A 19,185-nucleotide genomic window follows, 5' to 3' on the forward strand; every position below is an offset into this window, starting at 1 on the left:
AAGTTTAGTTTTCTTAACTCAAAAGAAAATAAGAACAGAACCATCTCTGGATAATTAACTCAACTGTGAGAGTTTATCTTTACATAACCATATGACTTGGAAAGGACAGTATATTTATGCAAAAATACTGTACCTTGTTAAGGATCAACTTGTTTAGAAAGAGGATCAATCTATCTCGTTCAAGTTTATCTGTGCACTATTGAAATAAATGAAAATTCAGTCAGGAGTAAATAGAAACACAAATTAAAACGTTATTACTACTTTACAAAACCAATTGACAATTCATAAGATATATCTTTTAAAAAAGGAAAAAAATCATAGAAGCCTGTCTGATCTTATAGCCTTTATAATTCTATATAATAACTTATCTAATTTTCCTAGAAAAGAAGTTAACTATATACTTGAATTAAAATTTCTAAAGAATTGGTAAATAATGTTACATATAAATGTCATCATGATGAATATAAACAAGGAGGGAAAATGTACTGGCTTACATACAAATGGTATGCCAGAAGTCACTGGAATGAAGAGTGGATTGGAATTCAAGAGTGAAATTCAGTGTAACAGAAAACAGTAAGGATTTCTGTCCTAATTATGCCCTTCTTGTTGAGTGACCTTATTCAGATTCAGTTTTCTAACATACAGAGCATGATTCACAGTTACACAACTATAATAAGCATAGATGATTATTTTTAAAAATTGGTAAAATAATCCTCTCTAAAGCAGTTCATTGAAATTTAAACTGTTAAATTAAGAGGAATACAAACACAAATGAAGGTATGTACAACACGTAACATGAATGAATGGATTAATCTGTTCTACCATGTTCGAATGTTGAATGACAAATTGTATAAAATTATAAAACGAAAAAAGGGCTAATTCAAGCTCCCTTTTCTAATTATTACTGCAAGGTTCTAAAATTTTCATTTTCATACTTTTAAATTAAAAGATTGGCAAATAGATTGCTAAAGTTCTTCAAAAGCACAACTTATAAAATAAAATAAAAATAAAAATAACCTGGCATGGACAAGTATTAATCTGGTCAAATTACTATTCAACCAAGTTAGATTTAAACAAGTTAACGTATAACTCATGCAGAAAGTCCCAGTGATTCAGTCTCCTTAAATGTTATCCTTACCCTCTCTAACATTCCAATGATGTATCTTGTGTCTGTAAAAGGTCCTATTTCTTCATGACATCTGCCATAAACAATAGCAAGGGCTTGTAAACATAAACACTTCATGTTTACTTTTGGAGTTAGAAGAAAGCGATGATAGAGCTCATTGAAAAATTCATACCTAGGTAAGAATAAATGGTCAATAATAGAAATAATCATGAAACCAACAGTGAAAACAAATATAAAAGGATGTGAAGTATAGCTCACGATCTCTTAATTGATCCACTTTCTTCATTCTCGTCTTCCTCCAATAGTAATCTCAGATAATAGTCTCCTATTTTGATTTCCTCTGCCAGGCACTCATATTTAACCTTTATTTAATAAAAACAAATTATATCACTTTAATTTACAATAGATATTTGACAATTTCCACACAACTGTTTCTTATACTCTTTCTGTTCAGAGCTTATCTGAACTCAAACACCTGGCAATTCAATATTAACAACATGACTTACTATTTCAGTTAAATGTTGAGTTGGAATTCACACCACATCAACTTTATATGTTGAAAATGTAATTTTAATAGATAATTCTTCATCTTATTTAGAAGCACAATAAAATATGTCACATTCTGAAGAAACTCCAGAAGCTATGAGAGTAAGATGAGGAAAATTTAGATGGGCTACTCCACCCATTACCTTAAACTGCAAGAGACGAAAGATTCTGACCTGAAGGTTAACATTTACATATTTTTCGCTGTCTATAAATTTTTAAGTCATAAAAATAAGAAATCAGGAATTAGATATGGAGAGATGTGGAAAAGAACATTTTTGTGAGGTGAAAAATTGTATCAATGAAGATAAATTTACTAATAACAAATGAAAGAATAAAAGGAGCTCCCACAGCAAATACTAGGGAGTGAAAGCAATACAGAAACTGAAGATGTGATGCTTCCTGAAGGAAGAAACCTTTTTTATGACACTTATGCAAGCTGGTTGCTCTTATGGCTATAAGGAAGACTTAAATGCCTCAGCAAACTCAAATGAATCGGATTGGTGTTTTCTAATAACACACACCAAAAGCCATGTGGAAGGTTTAAAGACAGGAACCAAGAAAAAGATCAAAATTCACCTCTGAGGCAAAAATGTGGCACAACATATGAAAGTACTAAACGTCAGTCACGAATGCTTTCTTTGCTATGAAAGTAATTTTTTCAAACATTGTGTTAATCTTAAGAATGTAAAACTTCCTGATAAAAACTGTCACAGCACTAAGGGTATTAGTGAAATCTGCTTCATTCCTTTCTGAGTTTACCATAACCAAGAAAAGAGGAGATGGTCCAGCAGGAAAGTTTGCCTAGCATGCACGGGTTACTTCAGGAATTCCCTCTTCCCCTAGTTTTACCTCTTGCTGATGTGCCAAGATTTAAAACAACATACCAAATACATTTTATATATTTCTACAGTAACCTTCTCTGTGTAACAAATAACCCAACTATTTGGAGGTGATATGCAATGGAGAAGTCCAAGACCAGGAGTTGGGGCAGCGCCACAACCCTTGGGCTCATGCTGCTTGTTTCAAGGAAAGATTTACTGGCTACTGCAAAAAACAATTCTCCCTGACCAGACTACTAAAATTCTTTTCCCAAAGCCTATTCATTTTATTATTAGTATTTTATTATTTTTTATTAATTATTATTTGTTATTTATTATTATTTTAGTTATTTACTTATCAGTTTAACTTATGTCTAAAAATATAAACCGCATAAAATATGTGTAGAAATGTTTTATCTCCATTTCACTTTCCTTCTATAAATTCAGAGCATTCAAACTACTTAGAAGCACATACTATGTGCCATGCACTGTTCTACATAGCAGAGAACAAAACAAAATTTTCTGAAAAAGTGAAACACACATGATAGTTGGGTGACAATAGGTATGACGGACTGAAATAAAGCAACAGGATATGGAGAGAGAATGAATATGTACATATTCTGTATAAAGGGCTACATTTTTAAAGAGTAACCAGGGAAGGTATATCAGATGGTCACTGCCAAAGAAAAAATCTGAAGGAGATAAGAAAACAAATTATAAGGTTATCTAAAAAAAGAATTGTTCTATGCAGAAGGAATATCAAGTAGAAAGACCTTGAGGCAACAACAATGATGTTTTCAGGGGAATCAGTGTAGCTTAATCAATGAGCAAGGGAGAGTAGTATGAGATCCAAGTCAGTTAGGGGCTCACAGATCTTACCTTCTCAGTCATTCCAAGAACTTAAAAGACTTTTACTGAGACAGGAAACCATAAGAGCACCAAGCCGAGAAATGATATAATCTGCTTATATTGGAACAACACAATGTTGCTATATAGCTGCTGTTGCTATGTTGATAACAGATTACTGGGAGGCAAGGAAAGAAGCAGTGATATTGATACAATCCAACAGCAAGAATAGTTGATTCAGTTCTAAATAAATATTGATGCTTAATGAAAAGGATTTGCTGACAGACTGAATTCAGGATAGAAAAGAAAAGATGATTTCAAGGCTTCTGACTAGAAAGTAAGGAATATTAATTATCTAAGATCAAAGATTACAAGAAAACGAGGCTTAAGGTAAAAACAAAAGCACAATTTTGGGGAAAAGTTCTAGATGATTATTGTATATCCAATTAAGGGATGAAAGTGTGTAGTCTTGGAAAGAAAGTCCCACCAGGAGATAAAAACCAGGAAGCCATTTGCAAAGAAAAAACATTGAAATTCATGAGACCATTGAGGCAATAAATAAAAATGAAAAGAGATCCAAGAACTGACCTTTTGTGGCCAGTTAACATTTAATGGTTAGCAAGATAAGGAGAAATGAATCAAGAAGTCTGAGAAGAAGTGGGCAGTAAAAATGAACAAAATTCAGGAAAATACAGCCTGTCAAATCAAAGTAAAAAAATTTTTCCAAGGAGGAGAGAATGAGTACATTCAAATTGTTACATGCTTTAGAAATATGGCTGGTTTAAAATATGAAAGCCTGTGGGATGACCTGCACATTCAAACTCACATCTGTTCTAACAGTTTAAAAGTACATATAGTTGCGCATCATTTAATGATGGGAATACATTCTGAGAAATGTAATATTAGGCAATTTCAACCTATATGAACACTGTAGAGCATGCTTAATACCAAGACGGTTACACTGTCACTAGGGGATACAATCTTATGGGATTACAAAGGAATACGTGGTCCAAGGATGACCAAAACATCACACAGCACATGACTATAGGTATCTACATATCTATAATATAATATATATACACATTAAACACAAAATTATCTACAACGAGTATGTTTCTTGTTCTTCAGTTCCTCACATTAGAAATACTCCAGTAAAATAAAATCACATTCAGTATCAAATTAGCACAAAAAAATTAATCAAAGTACAAGTAATAAGGTAACAGTATATTTCAACAAAGAAAGACTCTCAAGGTCCCAGAAATGGAAACAAACACACAGAGAACACACCTGGAATACCTAGGAAAAAAATTATTAAAAATTCCTACAAGATTCTCATGTGTAAAGCTTAGTTACTCAACAGAATTATTTTTGTCTCAAGCAAAGATAAAAGTTATCCAGTATTTCCTTTATGATGTCACAGAGGGAAGGTAAAGATACAGGTTAAATAACTATAAAATTTTAAAAATTCACTCAAAAGCACATATTTTACCTTTTCAGATTAATATATGGTAAAGATCGAACTTTACCTCAAATTCATGGTGGTTCCAGGATATCACATTAGCACTACCAAGCTCTCTATCAATATTAAATGTTCTCATTTCAGATTCAAGAGTATCTTTCAGTTCTTCTCGTGTTTTGAAATTCCAAATAAGGTTTGACCTGGCGTGGTCTTGACTAAACCTATACATACATATAATCAGAAAAAAATAGAAGCAATAAACATTAAAAAAAAAAAAACTCACCATAAATAGCCCTTACTACGTCTTATAATAAGCAAGAAAACTGTAGACTTATTTAGCAAGAATAAAGAAAATAAAAATCTGTGTAAAGGCAGTATAGTAAAATGCTAATGGTAGAATAAATACCATTATAAATACACAGGTAGTCACTGTAAAAGTCTTTCACCTTTTCCCATTTTTGAAAGTTTCATAATAAAATATTAAGAAAAAATAAACCTAAACTATAAAACAAATCCATGTAAATTAAAAAAAAAAATGAACTGACATTTCAATTTCAATCTTTTGCTAATACAATTTTTTTGTTCTTTTTAGATATACATGACAGTAGTTTTGAGTTAGAAAACAATTCAGATCTTCAGACATCAAATTTCAGGTTGGGCAAAAAAAATTTAACCCTTTTGGAGTGAAGTATATGGGATGAACAATATCCTATATTTGGAACTTATAAACTACCCAATATAATACCATAAAACTGCCAAGTTATGAATGGACATTTTCAAAATATCTTCCTTATATTTTTGGAATAAAATGGATTGGGGATGTAGCTTAGAGATACAGCACTTGCTAGCAAGTTCAAGGTCATGGGTTCAATTCTTGGTACAACAACAACAACAACAGGTGAAATTACAGAATAACTTATTATAATAAAGTTGGACAAAAATATGAACTGGTAATGGACACATTCCACTTCTGCTTACTATCAGTTTGCTATCCTTCTAGAAAGTCTCATTTTAATGACTTTCAAGAAAGTTCTAGGGGTACAACACAACTGAGGGATGCCCGAGAAAGAAATACAAAGGATATACTTTAAGGATATACTATACTTGCACTATATACTTTAAATGTAGTATGGAAAGATTTTAGACACTGTATTTCCTTTACTAGCCAAGGTACAATCAATATTTCAGCTTCCAGAATGAGTACAAGTGGGTCACTTTTTTAAGAAAATGTTTAAATCAAGTCTTTCTGTATTTATGTTAGGTGTTAGGGATAGGGATGGAAATGGGGAGTGGAAGGGGGTTACCATGTTTGAAAGGCTAGACAAATATGAAGTCAACTAACTTGCATATTCATTTGTCAAGTCTCATTGTTTTCATTATCTAACTCTTCCCTCCCTCTCCCCAGTATTGGGGAATGAACTCAGTGGAGCTCTACCACTGAGTCATATCCCCAGTTCTTTCTATTTTTTGAGACAGGGTCTCACTAGTTTCTGATGCTGGCCTTGAACTTGTGATCCTCCTACCTCAAGCTTCAGAGTACCTGCAATTACTGGCTTGCATCACCATGTGTGGTCATCTATCCCTTTTAAGACTCCATTTCCAACAAAGCTTAAAGTAAGTATGCAATCATTTCTAAGCCATAAGTGTTACAAGTCATCATCTCCAAGCTTTAACAAAAACTAAGTAATTTTAGCTCTTCAGACTATCATCACTCTATGTACAAAGCCTAATTTTAAAGAAATGACTCTAATCAAATCAATCTTAAAAGTTACACATCTTGAGCCTGACAGCATAAAAATACCTGTGGCAAAAAGCAGTTTCCAGGGGCTGGGGTTATGGCTCAGTGGTAGAGCATTCACCTAGCACATGTGAGGCACTAGGTTTGATTCTCAGCACCACATAAAAACAAATAAATAAAATGAAGGAGTTTGGGAGTAGAAGGGATAGTACAATGAATCAGACATTATTACCCTATGAACATATATAACTATAAGACCAGTGGGATTTCACATCATGTATAACCAGAAGAATGAGAAATTATACTCCATCTACACATGATGTATCAAAGAGCATTTTACTGTCATGTATAATTAGAACAAATGTTGATGTGTCCATCTATAACTAAAAAAATATATATTTTTTTAAAAAGCTGTTTCCAGAGAAGGAAAACCTGTTATGATTCCTCTAACAGAAATATCAAGTTTAATCTATATTGAAAAATAGGCTTAAAGTTTACCTATAATAGAAAAGATCCCAATTTGCTTCTATTTTTATTCTCTGTCTTCTCTTTCGAAGGACTACTGGCTTTTGACTTATATTCTGGAAAAGAAAAAGACTATATAGTACTCAACCTGAGACTAGCAAATAGGCTCAGTCAGAAGATCATCACTTTTATAAGCAATAGGAAATATTTTTATTAAATTTTGATAGAAACAAAATTAATGAAACAAATAAAATCTATAAGATGTGAATACAGGACATTAAATGACATCACATATAATAATTTACCAGCATACATTTCTATAGTGTTCCTCAAATATTTTCCAAGTAACCTAAAGTAACCATTTCAACATCAAATCTTGTAAAGTTCATACATATCACTAGTAAAATTTATAATAATCAAAAACAGTGACTTGGTTCAAACATTTACATGCAATTAATAGAAAAATCATGAAAAATCAATAATTGAAAAAGGTTACAGGTTATTAAACTGCTATAAGAGCCAAGAGAAGCAAGTACAAATTGAAATAGCTAAAGGAAGAAATACATATCTACATTTAGACATATATGAAATGAGAACTGAATTTAATTCATTAAACGAAGAATACCAAAGACAAATCTACATGCCAATTTAACACATTTCACACATGTAGCAGGGACTTAAACTCACCATATTGTTTTTGTCCTGAATTTAATTGTAAAAAGGAAAAAATAAAAAATTTTTAAAGAAAATAGAAAGGAGAAGGCAAGCCTAAATCTGCAAAGCTATATAAACTTACACTGTATACTTATATACAGTATAAACTTATACAGTATACTTATATACTGATGCTGTTAATATAAATCATCTTCACTTTAAGTCAGAAAAAGGCCCACCTGCTTCACTAGGCCTATGACTCAAATTTTAGCTGGAGAATTCAAATAAAGCTAAGACCCCCTGTTCCACAGAGGCACATGTAAGGTTTGTAACTGGAAGATAGATTTCAATGAGCCCCTGAAGTATGAATATGGACTAGAGGTTAAGAATCTCTGCTCCTAGTGGAACTGTGGATATTTCAGACGAGAATTCCAATCCTCAATATGAGAGAAACAAAAAATATGAAGCAGTACAGAGTGAAACATCAAAGTTAAAATTTTACTTAAGTGGCAAATTACATAAATAAAGCAAGAAAATGGACTATATGATATAGGAAGAATGAAAGCAAATTGAGTAGTAAGTTTGAAAAAGTAAATACTCTTTGAAACATAAAACCTATTGGTTATATATAGAAAAATTTTCTACAAATTTTAATTCTGTGCACTACCATGAAAATTAATAAAAGGTGATTAAAGTATACAAACTGAAAGTTTGGTTTTTGTAACAATCTTTTCTCAAGACTTCTAATTAGAAAGAATTTTCTTTTAATTTTCCTCCCACCTTGGGAGAAAAGGGTGGCAGTCTAGAGTAACGAAAGAAAAACCAATTCTCCAAAAACAGGGCAGACTGATAGCTTGATAGTAACAAGTTAAGCACTACAGTTAGTAAACATATCCTTATATTGAAAATAACAAATATTAAAAAAACAATTTTATATTTTAGCCAAAGTTAGTTAATACAAAACAGTTACAAATAAAATGAACATTTTATTATGATTATATAAGTAATACAGCTCATTTCAAGACTAGCCAGTATTAATAATCTTGACAATAGTTTTCAGATTAAAGCACAAAATTCTACTTTCTATATTTTCATGTTATTTATATGAATAAAATATTTAGAAAGATTACTGTTTCCTAAAGAAATTAATGTTAAATACCAAGGCAGAAATGATAATCTGGGACTGGGGTTGTGACTCAGTGGCAAGAGCACTGGCTTAGCATGTGTGAGGCACTGGTATTATTTGCTCAAAATTTTAGATAATACTCCATGTTTACAGTATCAACAAACCAGTAAAAATTTTTGATATTATGGGCTGCGATGTGGCTCAAGTAGTAGCGCGCTCCCCTGGCATGCGTGCGGCCCGGGTTCGATCCTCAGCACCACATACAAACAAAGATGTTGTGTCCACCGAAAACTAAAAAAATAAATTCTCTCTCTCTCTCAAAATTTTTTTTGATATTAAAAATACATTTTTTCCTTCTGAATTGCTGTTTTAAAATAACATATATCCCTATTTCCAGTTAAACTGCTTAATGATGGGTACATGTCACATATGAAGTCTTAGAAGGAAAAATTTATTTGATGTATGATAATTAAACTCATACAGCATGGGCTGGAGATACAGCTTAGTGGTAGACCAGTTGCATAGCATGCACGTGTCACCCCACACACTCTATATTTGCCCACATATAAATATATATTTTTATTTCCATTTATACAGCTTGAAATAACTTATTTTAAAAATAGGCTTAACTACATGAAGCCAGGAGCTTGTAATTTTTAGTAACTTTGAAAATCATTCATATCACACCTATAGATTTTTCTATTGTTCAAATGCTATAGCAATATTATCATGACCAGATATGTATATAATTTTTTTTTTTTTTTAAGTACTGGGGATGAACTCAGGGGTACTTAACCACTGAGCCACATCCCCAGCCTTTTTTTGTATTTTATTTAGAGTCAGGGTCTCACTGTATTGCTTAGTGCCTTGCTAAATTGCTGAGACTGACTTTGATCCTTCTGCCTCAACCTCCCTAGTCACTAGGGTTATAGGTATGTGCAGCTGGGCCCAGCTGTATATAGTGTTTTTATTATTCTTTTGCTTATATATCAAAGTGACTCTATGAGGATGGTATTGTTATTTCTGATTTTAAAAAACAGAAAAGTAGGGTTCTGAAAACCTGTAACTTGGGTTAATAAGTGATAGACAGGCTCAGATGTCAGTTAACCAATTCAAAGTTCAGTACTCTTCTTGCCTCTCCTCGTCACTTGAAAGTCTGTCTAATGATTTGTTATACTGCGAATATCACTTATTCAAGTTACCATTAACCTACTATGCTCAATTTCTACATAAATGAAGACTGATCTGAATTTCAAAAACACTTAAGACTATAGCATTTGTTTTGTTATGTTTAGATATTCTGGTAATTCCTAAGAAACACATTTTAGAGAGACACAAAAATTATTCGTTTTGAGTAAAGAAAATACTCACTATAAATTACACCTCTTAGATGGAAGAATGTGCACTACTGAATGGGGTTCTGCTACACATTCTACATGATGAAGAATGAAACTGAAACGAGGTCTGACCTTGATTTGAGGACTAATACTGCAAGATTTAAGAACATATAATAAATTTAATAAAAAATGTAAAAAATTATCTCTGAATTATTTGACTAGTTCTGAATAAAAAGACTAAACCAAAGAGAATTTTTGTAGGTGCAAAACAAAATCCAAAGAAAAACGGGAGTAAATAGAAATAAAAAAGTATGAAAATAAAATTTATGTAAGAAAATTTAAGATAGTAATTCTATATTAAATACCTAACTAAAATCCTAATCATTAATTCACAAAATTATTAATCAAGGAGGAAAAAATATGAGTCAGATTTAGGTGACATTCATTTTAAACTTCAGATATTCGGTCAGACATATCTGAATGCCTTCACTGTGAACAACAGCAATTGAAGTTAGGCTTAGGACATGTAGAAATGCTATAAATTTAGAAGCATATTTTATTTTTACCTCTTTTTGAGCAATGCCCATCCTATCCCTCCAGTGCATCAACACAAGGTCCACTTTTTCTTTGGCAAATTTTTCAACTTCTTTAGCGGCTTTTCCAGCTAGTCTTTGCCATTCTGGAACTTTATTAAATTTTCCATACTGATCCTATAAAATAATGTTGAAATCCATTACATACCTATTTACAAATTTATTTTAAAACTCCATGTACAGCAGAGTCACATTAGCTATTTAAAATAATAAAATAAATACTGGATGTTAGGGTTAAATAGAAAAACAAAGTGAAAAATTTCTACAATAAATTATTCTTTTTGTCCAAGAAACATTAGGGTTTCAAGTTAATTCCTTTTTTGGTAGTCATAACATGCAAGTAGGAGATGACACAGAGAAAGGAAAAAGATTTGAAAGATGTTTAATTTTCTTGGGGATAGGTCAACCTAATAATTAACATAGATCTTATAAGAAAAATGTGCCAAGTAAGTTCTTTCACTAACATCATTTGTAATTTCATATGTATAAAATATCACATTACACATTTGAAATAAAAAAAGAAATCCATTCCTGAATTTGCAAATAAAATAAGTTGAGTTAGAGAAATAAAACACTGAATAAAATTAATTCTATTCATAGACTGATGACAGTTGTATAAGCTCTATATACTAAAAATTAATGCAATGTATAAGACAGGTGAATTTTATGGGATGTAAACTCTACTTCAAAAAAGCTGTTAGTAATAATAATAAAGAAAAACATTACTACTCGATGAAATGAGTTTGTGGTGGTCTAGATATGAGGTGTACCTCAAAAATTCCTGTATTAATGCAAGAATGTTCAGAGGTAAAATGACTGTAAGAGTTGAAACTTTATCAGTCCATTCAAGTTTGAATAGACTGTTGGTAACTATAGACAGGTAGATCCCAGCTAGAGGAGGTGGGTCACTACAGGAGTACCCTAAAAGGGTACCTCTTCCCTGTGGCCTCTTCACTCTCTGTTTCCAGGATTCCACAAGGTAAGCAGCCTCCCTCTCCCACACACACTCTTCCCCCAGTATGTTCTGCTTGACCTTGGACCCAGAGCAACCAAATCAACTGTTTATGGACTGAGAAACTGTGAGCCCCAAATAAACTTTCCTTCCTCTAAGTCATTCTTGTCAGGTATTTCTGTCAAAGCAATGCAAAACTGACTAACTCAAAAGTTCTTGACTAAATATTTAGTCATCCACAGAAGAGTATTATTAGAGTACTCTTAATCCTGAAAAGACACTCAGGACAAGCATATTTATATTTACCATTGCTATTTTCACATTATCTCTAACATGCATCCGATCAGCATCCTTCTCAGGAACTGGATCTGAGCTGTCCAAGTATGCGAGCAAGCCTGGTGGCTAAAAACAACAAACAATAATAAAACACATATCCATTTTCCAAGTAATTGCACAAAAGGAAATTCAGATGTAAAAGCCTAAATAAATTAACACTATGATTCAGTTACTGTAAGACTTACTATATGGTAAGTCCTCCGATAAATACCTTTTCAATTACAAACAAAAAAAATTCCCTTTAATTGTGTATATAATTAAATTTTTTGAAAGGAACACAAAAATCTTTTCTAGTTTCTCATGGACTTACCAAAATGCGTTTCAACAAGTTTGTCGCAGTTGCATTATCAGCCGTCCAGAGCCCCACTAAATGTCTACTTAGCTGTCTGAAAAAAGCAGACGTTGAGAAAGGTTTGCTGCTTTATCTCAGCTAGAACAGAAAGGAATTTTTAAAAACAAAATATCACATAACTATAAGAAATATGGCTACAGTAAGAAAATCATTCTGATGTTAAAAATTATTAAAAATTAATATTTTAATGTGGAGAGGTGTGTGCGATACTAATTGAAGTATTAAAAGTTTGGAAGTTTCTTCAAATTAAACTACTTTCCAGATAGCTACACTAATTTTCAAAGAATCTTAAACATGAAGGCACAGGTTCTTATCCATTTAAAGAAAGTAAAAATTAAAAACAAACAATTTAAACATTTAAAGAAAGTAAGAATTAAAAACAAACAAAAACCCCCAAAGAATTAAAAAAAACACAAGTAGTTTATATAATAAGATATGATACAATGAAATAGCACTCTGTCATTCTTTAAAATTGTGAACACAAGTAAAAGTCAACAGCTATGTTTTAAGAAAATCTTTTTCGCAAGATCAGAAGTAAAAAATATTTTCACTTTTGGAGTATGGGTAAAGACCCAAAGCACTTACAGAAAATTATTCTAATTCTACTTAAAAGCTAAAATTTGGGTTCAAAATGAAAATCTAAAAACCATGCTGACTCTGTGGTTTGGTTATTTATTAACCTTAATTCCCATGTAAAATACTGCCTGCTAAATCGGAAACACCTCAGAAGCAGGAACCCTATTTCACCCACCACTGATCCTTTCTAGACTTGGTAGACTTTGGCATTTGCTATGAGTGGTCATGAAGCCAATCAGGGAAGGAACCAAATAATCATCTACAGATGTATGTATTTACATCTTACATTCCCAGAAGAACATTCCCAGAAGAACAAAGATGAATAGCAAAACTATTTCATCAGAAAGTGAATACTACTCAAACTGCTCATTCCTGAGCCTATCGGGAAGCTAACATATTGCAGTAATTACACTTATAATTTCCTTCACTGATATTTGGTAGGTCTCATATCAGTGACTTCTAAAAAGGTTCTAATTAGAGATAAAAGTAATAACATAAGTGATATATCTACTATAAATGGAAAGCTTTTTAATACTGTAATTCAAGTATTAGTAACATTTTGGAACCTTCTCCAAATTAAAGTGCTTCCCCAATAAATACACTAATTGATCACAGTAGGAAATTTAACTGATTATAATAAAAAGGAACACAACAAGCAAACAAGTAACATGGGGTTTAATGGAATAAAATAACATCAATGAAAGTTGGGATCTAACATTGCTAATAAGTAGTACTAAGGAAATAACCTTCCTATCTTTCTATCTTCTCAGACAATACAGAAGATTACTTTAATAGCTAGCATTACAATTAAGTTATGCAGATAGCTTTCTATAATAGTATAAATAAACTATTGGCAAGGCAGCACACAACAGCCCAGGTGATAAAAAATGGAAATCTGTAGTACTGAAATAAAATAAAACATAATTCAGTAAATTATGCTATTGCTTAAGCTGAAATATGTTAAATACTTAGGATATTTGGTGTTTTATTAATGCTATACTCTGGTAAAACCACAAAAAAAAAAAAAAAAAACAACTGAAGAACTGGAATTCATATTGCCTAGAATAAATGAAGAGATTTATGGGTTTTCTTATAGTTGAATGATTTACTGAAAGAAAGATGATTCTCTGAAGGGGAAATTGTTTACCCACAGAGATTTAGGATAAGCCTAGTTTGGGCTAGAAATATATTAAGGTTCCTATTTCTTATATTTAAAGCAGAGCAAAGGTATTTGAAAATTTATGCAAGGTTCCCATATGGGGTCTATGGGGTCATGTGCATGCAAGATAGTCAGAGGAAACTGAAGGGGAAAAGGCCTGGACATGTGGTTATAATTCCATAAACTTCAAAGTACTCTTTTCCATGTTGCAGTCCCATGACTGTGAGTTAAGAGCTTGACAAGACTGTAGGTTAAAAAAAAAAAGGAACTGGTTCCCTCACCCCAAGTTATCCATGGCAGGGACAATGACCACTTGGGCACAATCCTTCTACAAGCAAAAGAAAAGTGCTACAGGAATCAAAAGAAAATGGAACGTATGTATAAGCAAATACCTAATTCAGTTTGTTTTATGTAATACCCAAATTCATTCTCTAAACAGCAATTTATAGCAAATTAAATCAAATAACTTACCTATTTGTAAGCATCCTTTGATCTGAACTTATTGTAAACATTGCAGTATGCAAGTGTCGAGGTAAGGCACCTTCACTTAGGGCAAGTTCCTGCATTTTTGTAGCAATTTCTTTGTCACCTTCCTTTGGAAAAAGGGTAAGATGATCCCTAAAGCAGAAATCTAGAACGAGCTATCCCAACTTTATTACAAACTTTAAACAAAAGTTCATTACAACTTTAAATAAAATAATTATTCAGAATAATAATAATATAATAATAGTAATAATAATAATTATTATTATTTCTAATTATCCAAAAATAAACCTGAGAGATGATATTTTAAGATTCAATGTGGCTTTGGAATAAGGTTTAAATGTTACCAGATAAATTACCTTACAAATTATACTTATCTAAAATTAATATTAAAATTAGGTTAATTCCTAAATATCTATCAGTCAACAAGGAAGAAACCAGCAATTCCTATCAAAGGCATATGCAAACCTGGCTTGCTTTTGTTATTTAAAGGATGATGTGATGTTGGGGTAGTTGTTTTTATTTTGATTTTACTTTGTTTATATGGATTCACTTTGGCAAACAGATAAATAGGACTATTAATCAAAGAACTATGAATTAGATAAGCAGTATAACAATTTAAGATAATCTATCAAAAAGTAAAAATGTTCATGTTAGTACTGAGTACTATTACATCAAATGAACATGTAGTATGTACACAAATATGTACACGGTATGTATATGTACGTATACCATTTTTAACAGTATACGTACAGTCTGAGATGAAATTCGCCAACATACTCATAGAAATGATACTGGGGGGTAAAGATGTGGATGATTTATTTTTATTTAACCCTTGTATTTTTCTGTACATCTTGATTTTTTTCTTCCAAGATTATAGACTGCTTTTATAATTTGAAAAAAAAAAATTTGCCAGGATTTAAGTATAAATAGTCTTTTCCACAGAAATCACTAGATGTGAATCTAATATGTGTGATTTGTACCTGAAGTCAAAAGTCAGCATTTTGATTAAACTTAGTATTAAATAAATATTTTTGTATATAATGAATAATTGGATGGCATGTATTATATGAATGGCAACATGTTGGTTGGCTGCATGGGCCTAACTTTCCTTGGCTACCACAAACTCGGATGGGGTATTTACTTTTGAAAGCTAAAACTGAGCATAACACCCAATAACTAGAGGGGAGAAATTAGCCCTTAGTAGTATATACACACTGAAAATGCAAATAAATTTTCATGTTCCAACCAGTTTGATGCCTTTTTAAAAAATTCAACAGATGTCTAAGGACATACTAACTCTGTGCTTCTTATTTCATTCTGAGCTATACTGATGTATCACAATAGCGAGTTTCTTTTCCCCTCTCCTTGGTAAACAGAACACTCTTACGTTTATCCAAATTGCTACACAATGACAACAAAAGAATACAAAAATTCAAGTCATTTAGATTGATGTCATTGTAAACATCATACTATGTGCTTGAAATTTATAACCATGATCATGTTTTTTTTTTTTTAAATACAAGGCTAAAGCAACTATTTGAGAAGCAATATCTCATAACCTGAATATCAAATCCTGGTATCTAGAATTTCATTTAAAATGCATTTTACCATAAGAAGTTTTTGTTGCTATTCTCATTTGATATCACCTTGCTCTGAACTCAAAAACAGATTTTTATGTAATCCCAGTACCTCAAGATTTCAGTACCTTCATCATCATCACCCAGTGAAAGAACAAAAGAAAGCTAACTTTTAATTCTTTTAAATAAAACAAATAATGTAAGAACAAATTTATTTGCTTTATAACCATACTTACTTAAGAATTTAAAATTCTCATTTTCTTTTATTATTGAGGATCATTTCTGCAATTAGTTTAAAACTAATATCTGACTGGAGAGTTAAAATTACTTTTCTTACCCAGACAGAGTATAGCATATTTCCCATAAAAGGCAATTTTGTCATTTTCAATTAAGACGTCAATCAACACTTAAGTTTAAAATTTCGAAATTGCTCTCACCTCTATTATTGCCTTCATAACCAATCCAGCTCCCTTTATAATTGCCATGGAAGGATGCTTTAAAAAGGTGAAGGAAAAGTATCAGTGAATAAAAAAAAAATTTATTCCAACACAAGGATGTAAGTTTCATGCAAGGTTATGAGCTATAAAATTAGGAAATGATATATCTCAAAATGAGATCAGAGTTTAATTAAATATTTTAGATATTCTACAATATAGCTTCACAGTTACTGATATACAAACACAAAGGAATATAATAGAAAGTAGCTGGCACTTTTTTCCAACGTTTATGAATAGCTCTGCTAAAGCTCACTGTATTATTTGGGAATTTGTTAAAAAAAAAAAAAAAGCGGGGGGGGGGGGGACTTTGGGCATACCACAGAAAAAAATGAATTTTTATGATGGAAAACAGTGGCTAACTGCCATCAACAAGGCTGTATAAGTGAACTACCAAGAAACCTGTGAGCTAAAATGTCCTCACATGGTAATGATGTTAGGGTTAGGTTGCATTTGTCATTATAATAGAAGGGTGCACAAACTATTTTAAAAACAATTTTATCCAAAAAGTAGCATCCTTAAATTAGTTGTTATCTGGTAGGAAAAATACAAGATCTTACCTGAAAGAGTTTAAAGAGAGTTCTTCCATTGGAGGCTACCATCTCTAAAAGCATATCAAACTGCTGCCCTTCAGTCGTCTCACTATATGGAGCACAGAGGGCAAAGGTAAGGAAGTCCAAAAGTGAACTAATAACTAGGGCACCAGTCCCATGATCCTGAAAGAAAGCATCACACTGCTTTAAAAATATAAATATAGAGCTTAAACAGCAAAAATATGTTCCTTTCTCTTATTCTATATGCTAGGCATAATTACTGACTTTAATTTTTCAACCTTAAGTTAAAAAAAAATTTTTTTTGGTAGTGGGGATTAAACCCAGATACACTATATCACTGAGCCACATCCCCATCCCTTTTTGAGACAGGATTTCACTAAGTAGCTGAGACTGGCCTCGAATTTGTGATCCTCCTGCCTTAGCCTCCCAAGTCGCTGGGATTACAGGTGTGTACTACCACACCCAGCATCAGGTTCAAATTCTGATGATTTATGTAGTACAGTACTTCCTTTGCCAATGTAGCAAATCCATTGTCCAAATCCATCATCCTCAAAAGGAACATAATTAAAATTCAGTCAAAATTCAAGAGAAAAACAGAATCTTCAAATGTGTATACTAAGGTTAATGTGTATTTGAATAAAAAATTATCTTTGACAATACTTGCAAGAGTATGGCAATTTGTTCATGTTTCTTCCAGTTATATGGAATGTCCATCTCCAAAACTGTTCCCAACAATTGAGGAACTAGATGTCAGTTAATGGGAAGATCTGACTTACTTTTGAAAGTTTATTTCACAATTAGAATTTTCAAGAAAGAAACAAAACGCTGGAATATTATTGGAAAAATCTAGAAGCTTTGCAATGTATCCTTCCCAGATAAATGGATATAGTACTAAAAGAAAATATTTTATTACTAGTGACCAAGCTAAACTGTGACCAATAAAAAACAAATATGTAGCTATAATACAAAACCCCACATTGCGCTTATAGAAACCACATTGCAGAAACTTTCAATAATCGTACAGTATTTCCCATGAAGACAAATTTAATAACAACTTACCACATGGGAATTAAATTTCTCCAGTAAATTTTCCAGAAACTTCTTTGAAGAGAGAAGAGAAGCTTTGTTTAGCTGTTCTTGTCTTAGGTCATAGTCATCATGCATGGGCTAGCAATTAAAAATAGTAAATTTCATAAGCAGTCTCATGTGCTGGCATCACAAAAAAATTCATTTATAAAGAATATTCATTATAAACTGGAACAATTAAAAACCACACCATAAAGTGTATGGCAGAAAGGAAACTCATGATTAAGGTTTCTATTTAATTCACTTTTGGTAATAAATCAAGGTTTACACAAGGGTTTACTTATGTTTGTTCTATACAATGTAGCTTGTCTAAAACACTTCATAAGGAATTAAAGTCCTAGATAGAATACAGCAAACAGATAAATCAGAAATTTCAAAGGTATACTGAACAATTATCTTTCCCTTCACAAACTAGCACCAAGTTAGCTCTTAATCGATCAAACAGCTTTCAAATGTGCTTCTTCAGCCTCACTACCTTACTTCAGCATCTCAGCTCTTGTATATAATTTCATCAACAAGCCTCCTTATCTCTAATCTATCCTCCACATACCACTACAGTGGACTTTCTGAAAAATCAAACCTGATCTTGTTACTTAAAAATTTTTCAATGTTTCTCACTAAAGATACAAACCCAGCTCCTTTTTTTGCTACAAAAGGCTTTTGAATGACTTGTCTCCGCATCTTCCTCTGGCAGCAAATCCTAATTATCCCCCAAACATATCTTGTGACCCAACCTTATTTAGCTATTTGCTTCTTCCCAAACATACCTTTCTATGTGTTATTCTCTATTCCAGGAAGTTCTGCCCAGAACTGAAATATCCTGACCCATCCTTTAATATTCAGATCAAATTGAACATCTCTAGAAAGACTGAGAATTTTTCACCTTCCTTCTACCACCAAACAAA

The 19,185-nt window shown here is 32.0% G+C and overlaps 1 protein-coding gene across 1 annotated transcript in view; it reads right to left on the reverse strand.

The window, feature by feature from the left end:
- Dnajc13 (DnaJ heat shock protein family (Hsp40) member C13) overlaps positions 1–19,185 on the reverse strand; it is a 125,139-nt gene that overhangs the window by 58,308 nt on the left and 47,646 nt on the right. Inside the window, exons 14-25 of the mRNA XM_046431327.2 lie at positions 18,254–18,361; positions 17,201–17,356; positions 16,584–16,640; positions 14,555–14,676; positions 12,307–12,382; positions 11,967–12,062; positions 10,682–10,825; positions 7,032–7,114; positions 4,863–5,016; positions 1,385–1,488; positions 1,139–1,298; positions 134–196 (exon numbers count right to left, since the gene is read on the reverse strand). Coding sequence (XP_046287283.1) covers positions 134–196; positions 1,139–1,298; positions 1,385–1,488; positions 4,863–5,016; positions 7,032–7,114; positions 10,682–10,825; positions 11,967–12,062; positions 12,307–12,382; positions 14,555–14,676; positions 16,584–16,640; positions 17,201–17,356; positions 18,254–18,361 — 1,323 coding nt within the window. The remainder of the gene's footprint in view (positions 1–133; positions 197–1,138; positions 1,299–1,384; positions 1,489–4,862; positions 5,017–7,031; positions 7,115–10,681; positions 10,826–11,966; positions 12,063–12,306; positions 12,383–14,554; positions 14,677–16,583; positions 16,641–17,200; positions 17,357–18,253; positions 18,362–19,185) is intronic.

This window comes from Marmota monax, unplaced genomic scaffold (assembly GCF_021218885.2).
Source record: "Marmota monax isolate L192 unplaced genomic scaffold, Marmota_monax_Labrador192_F-V1.1 WCK01_AAM20220418_F8-fsc00022, whole genome shotgun sequence".
NCBI lineage: Eukaryota > Metazoa > Chordata > Mammalia > Rodentia > Sciuridae > Marmota > Marmota monax.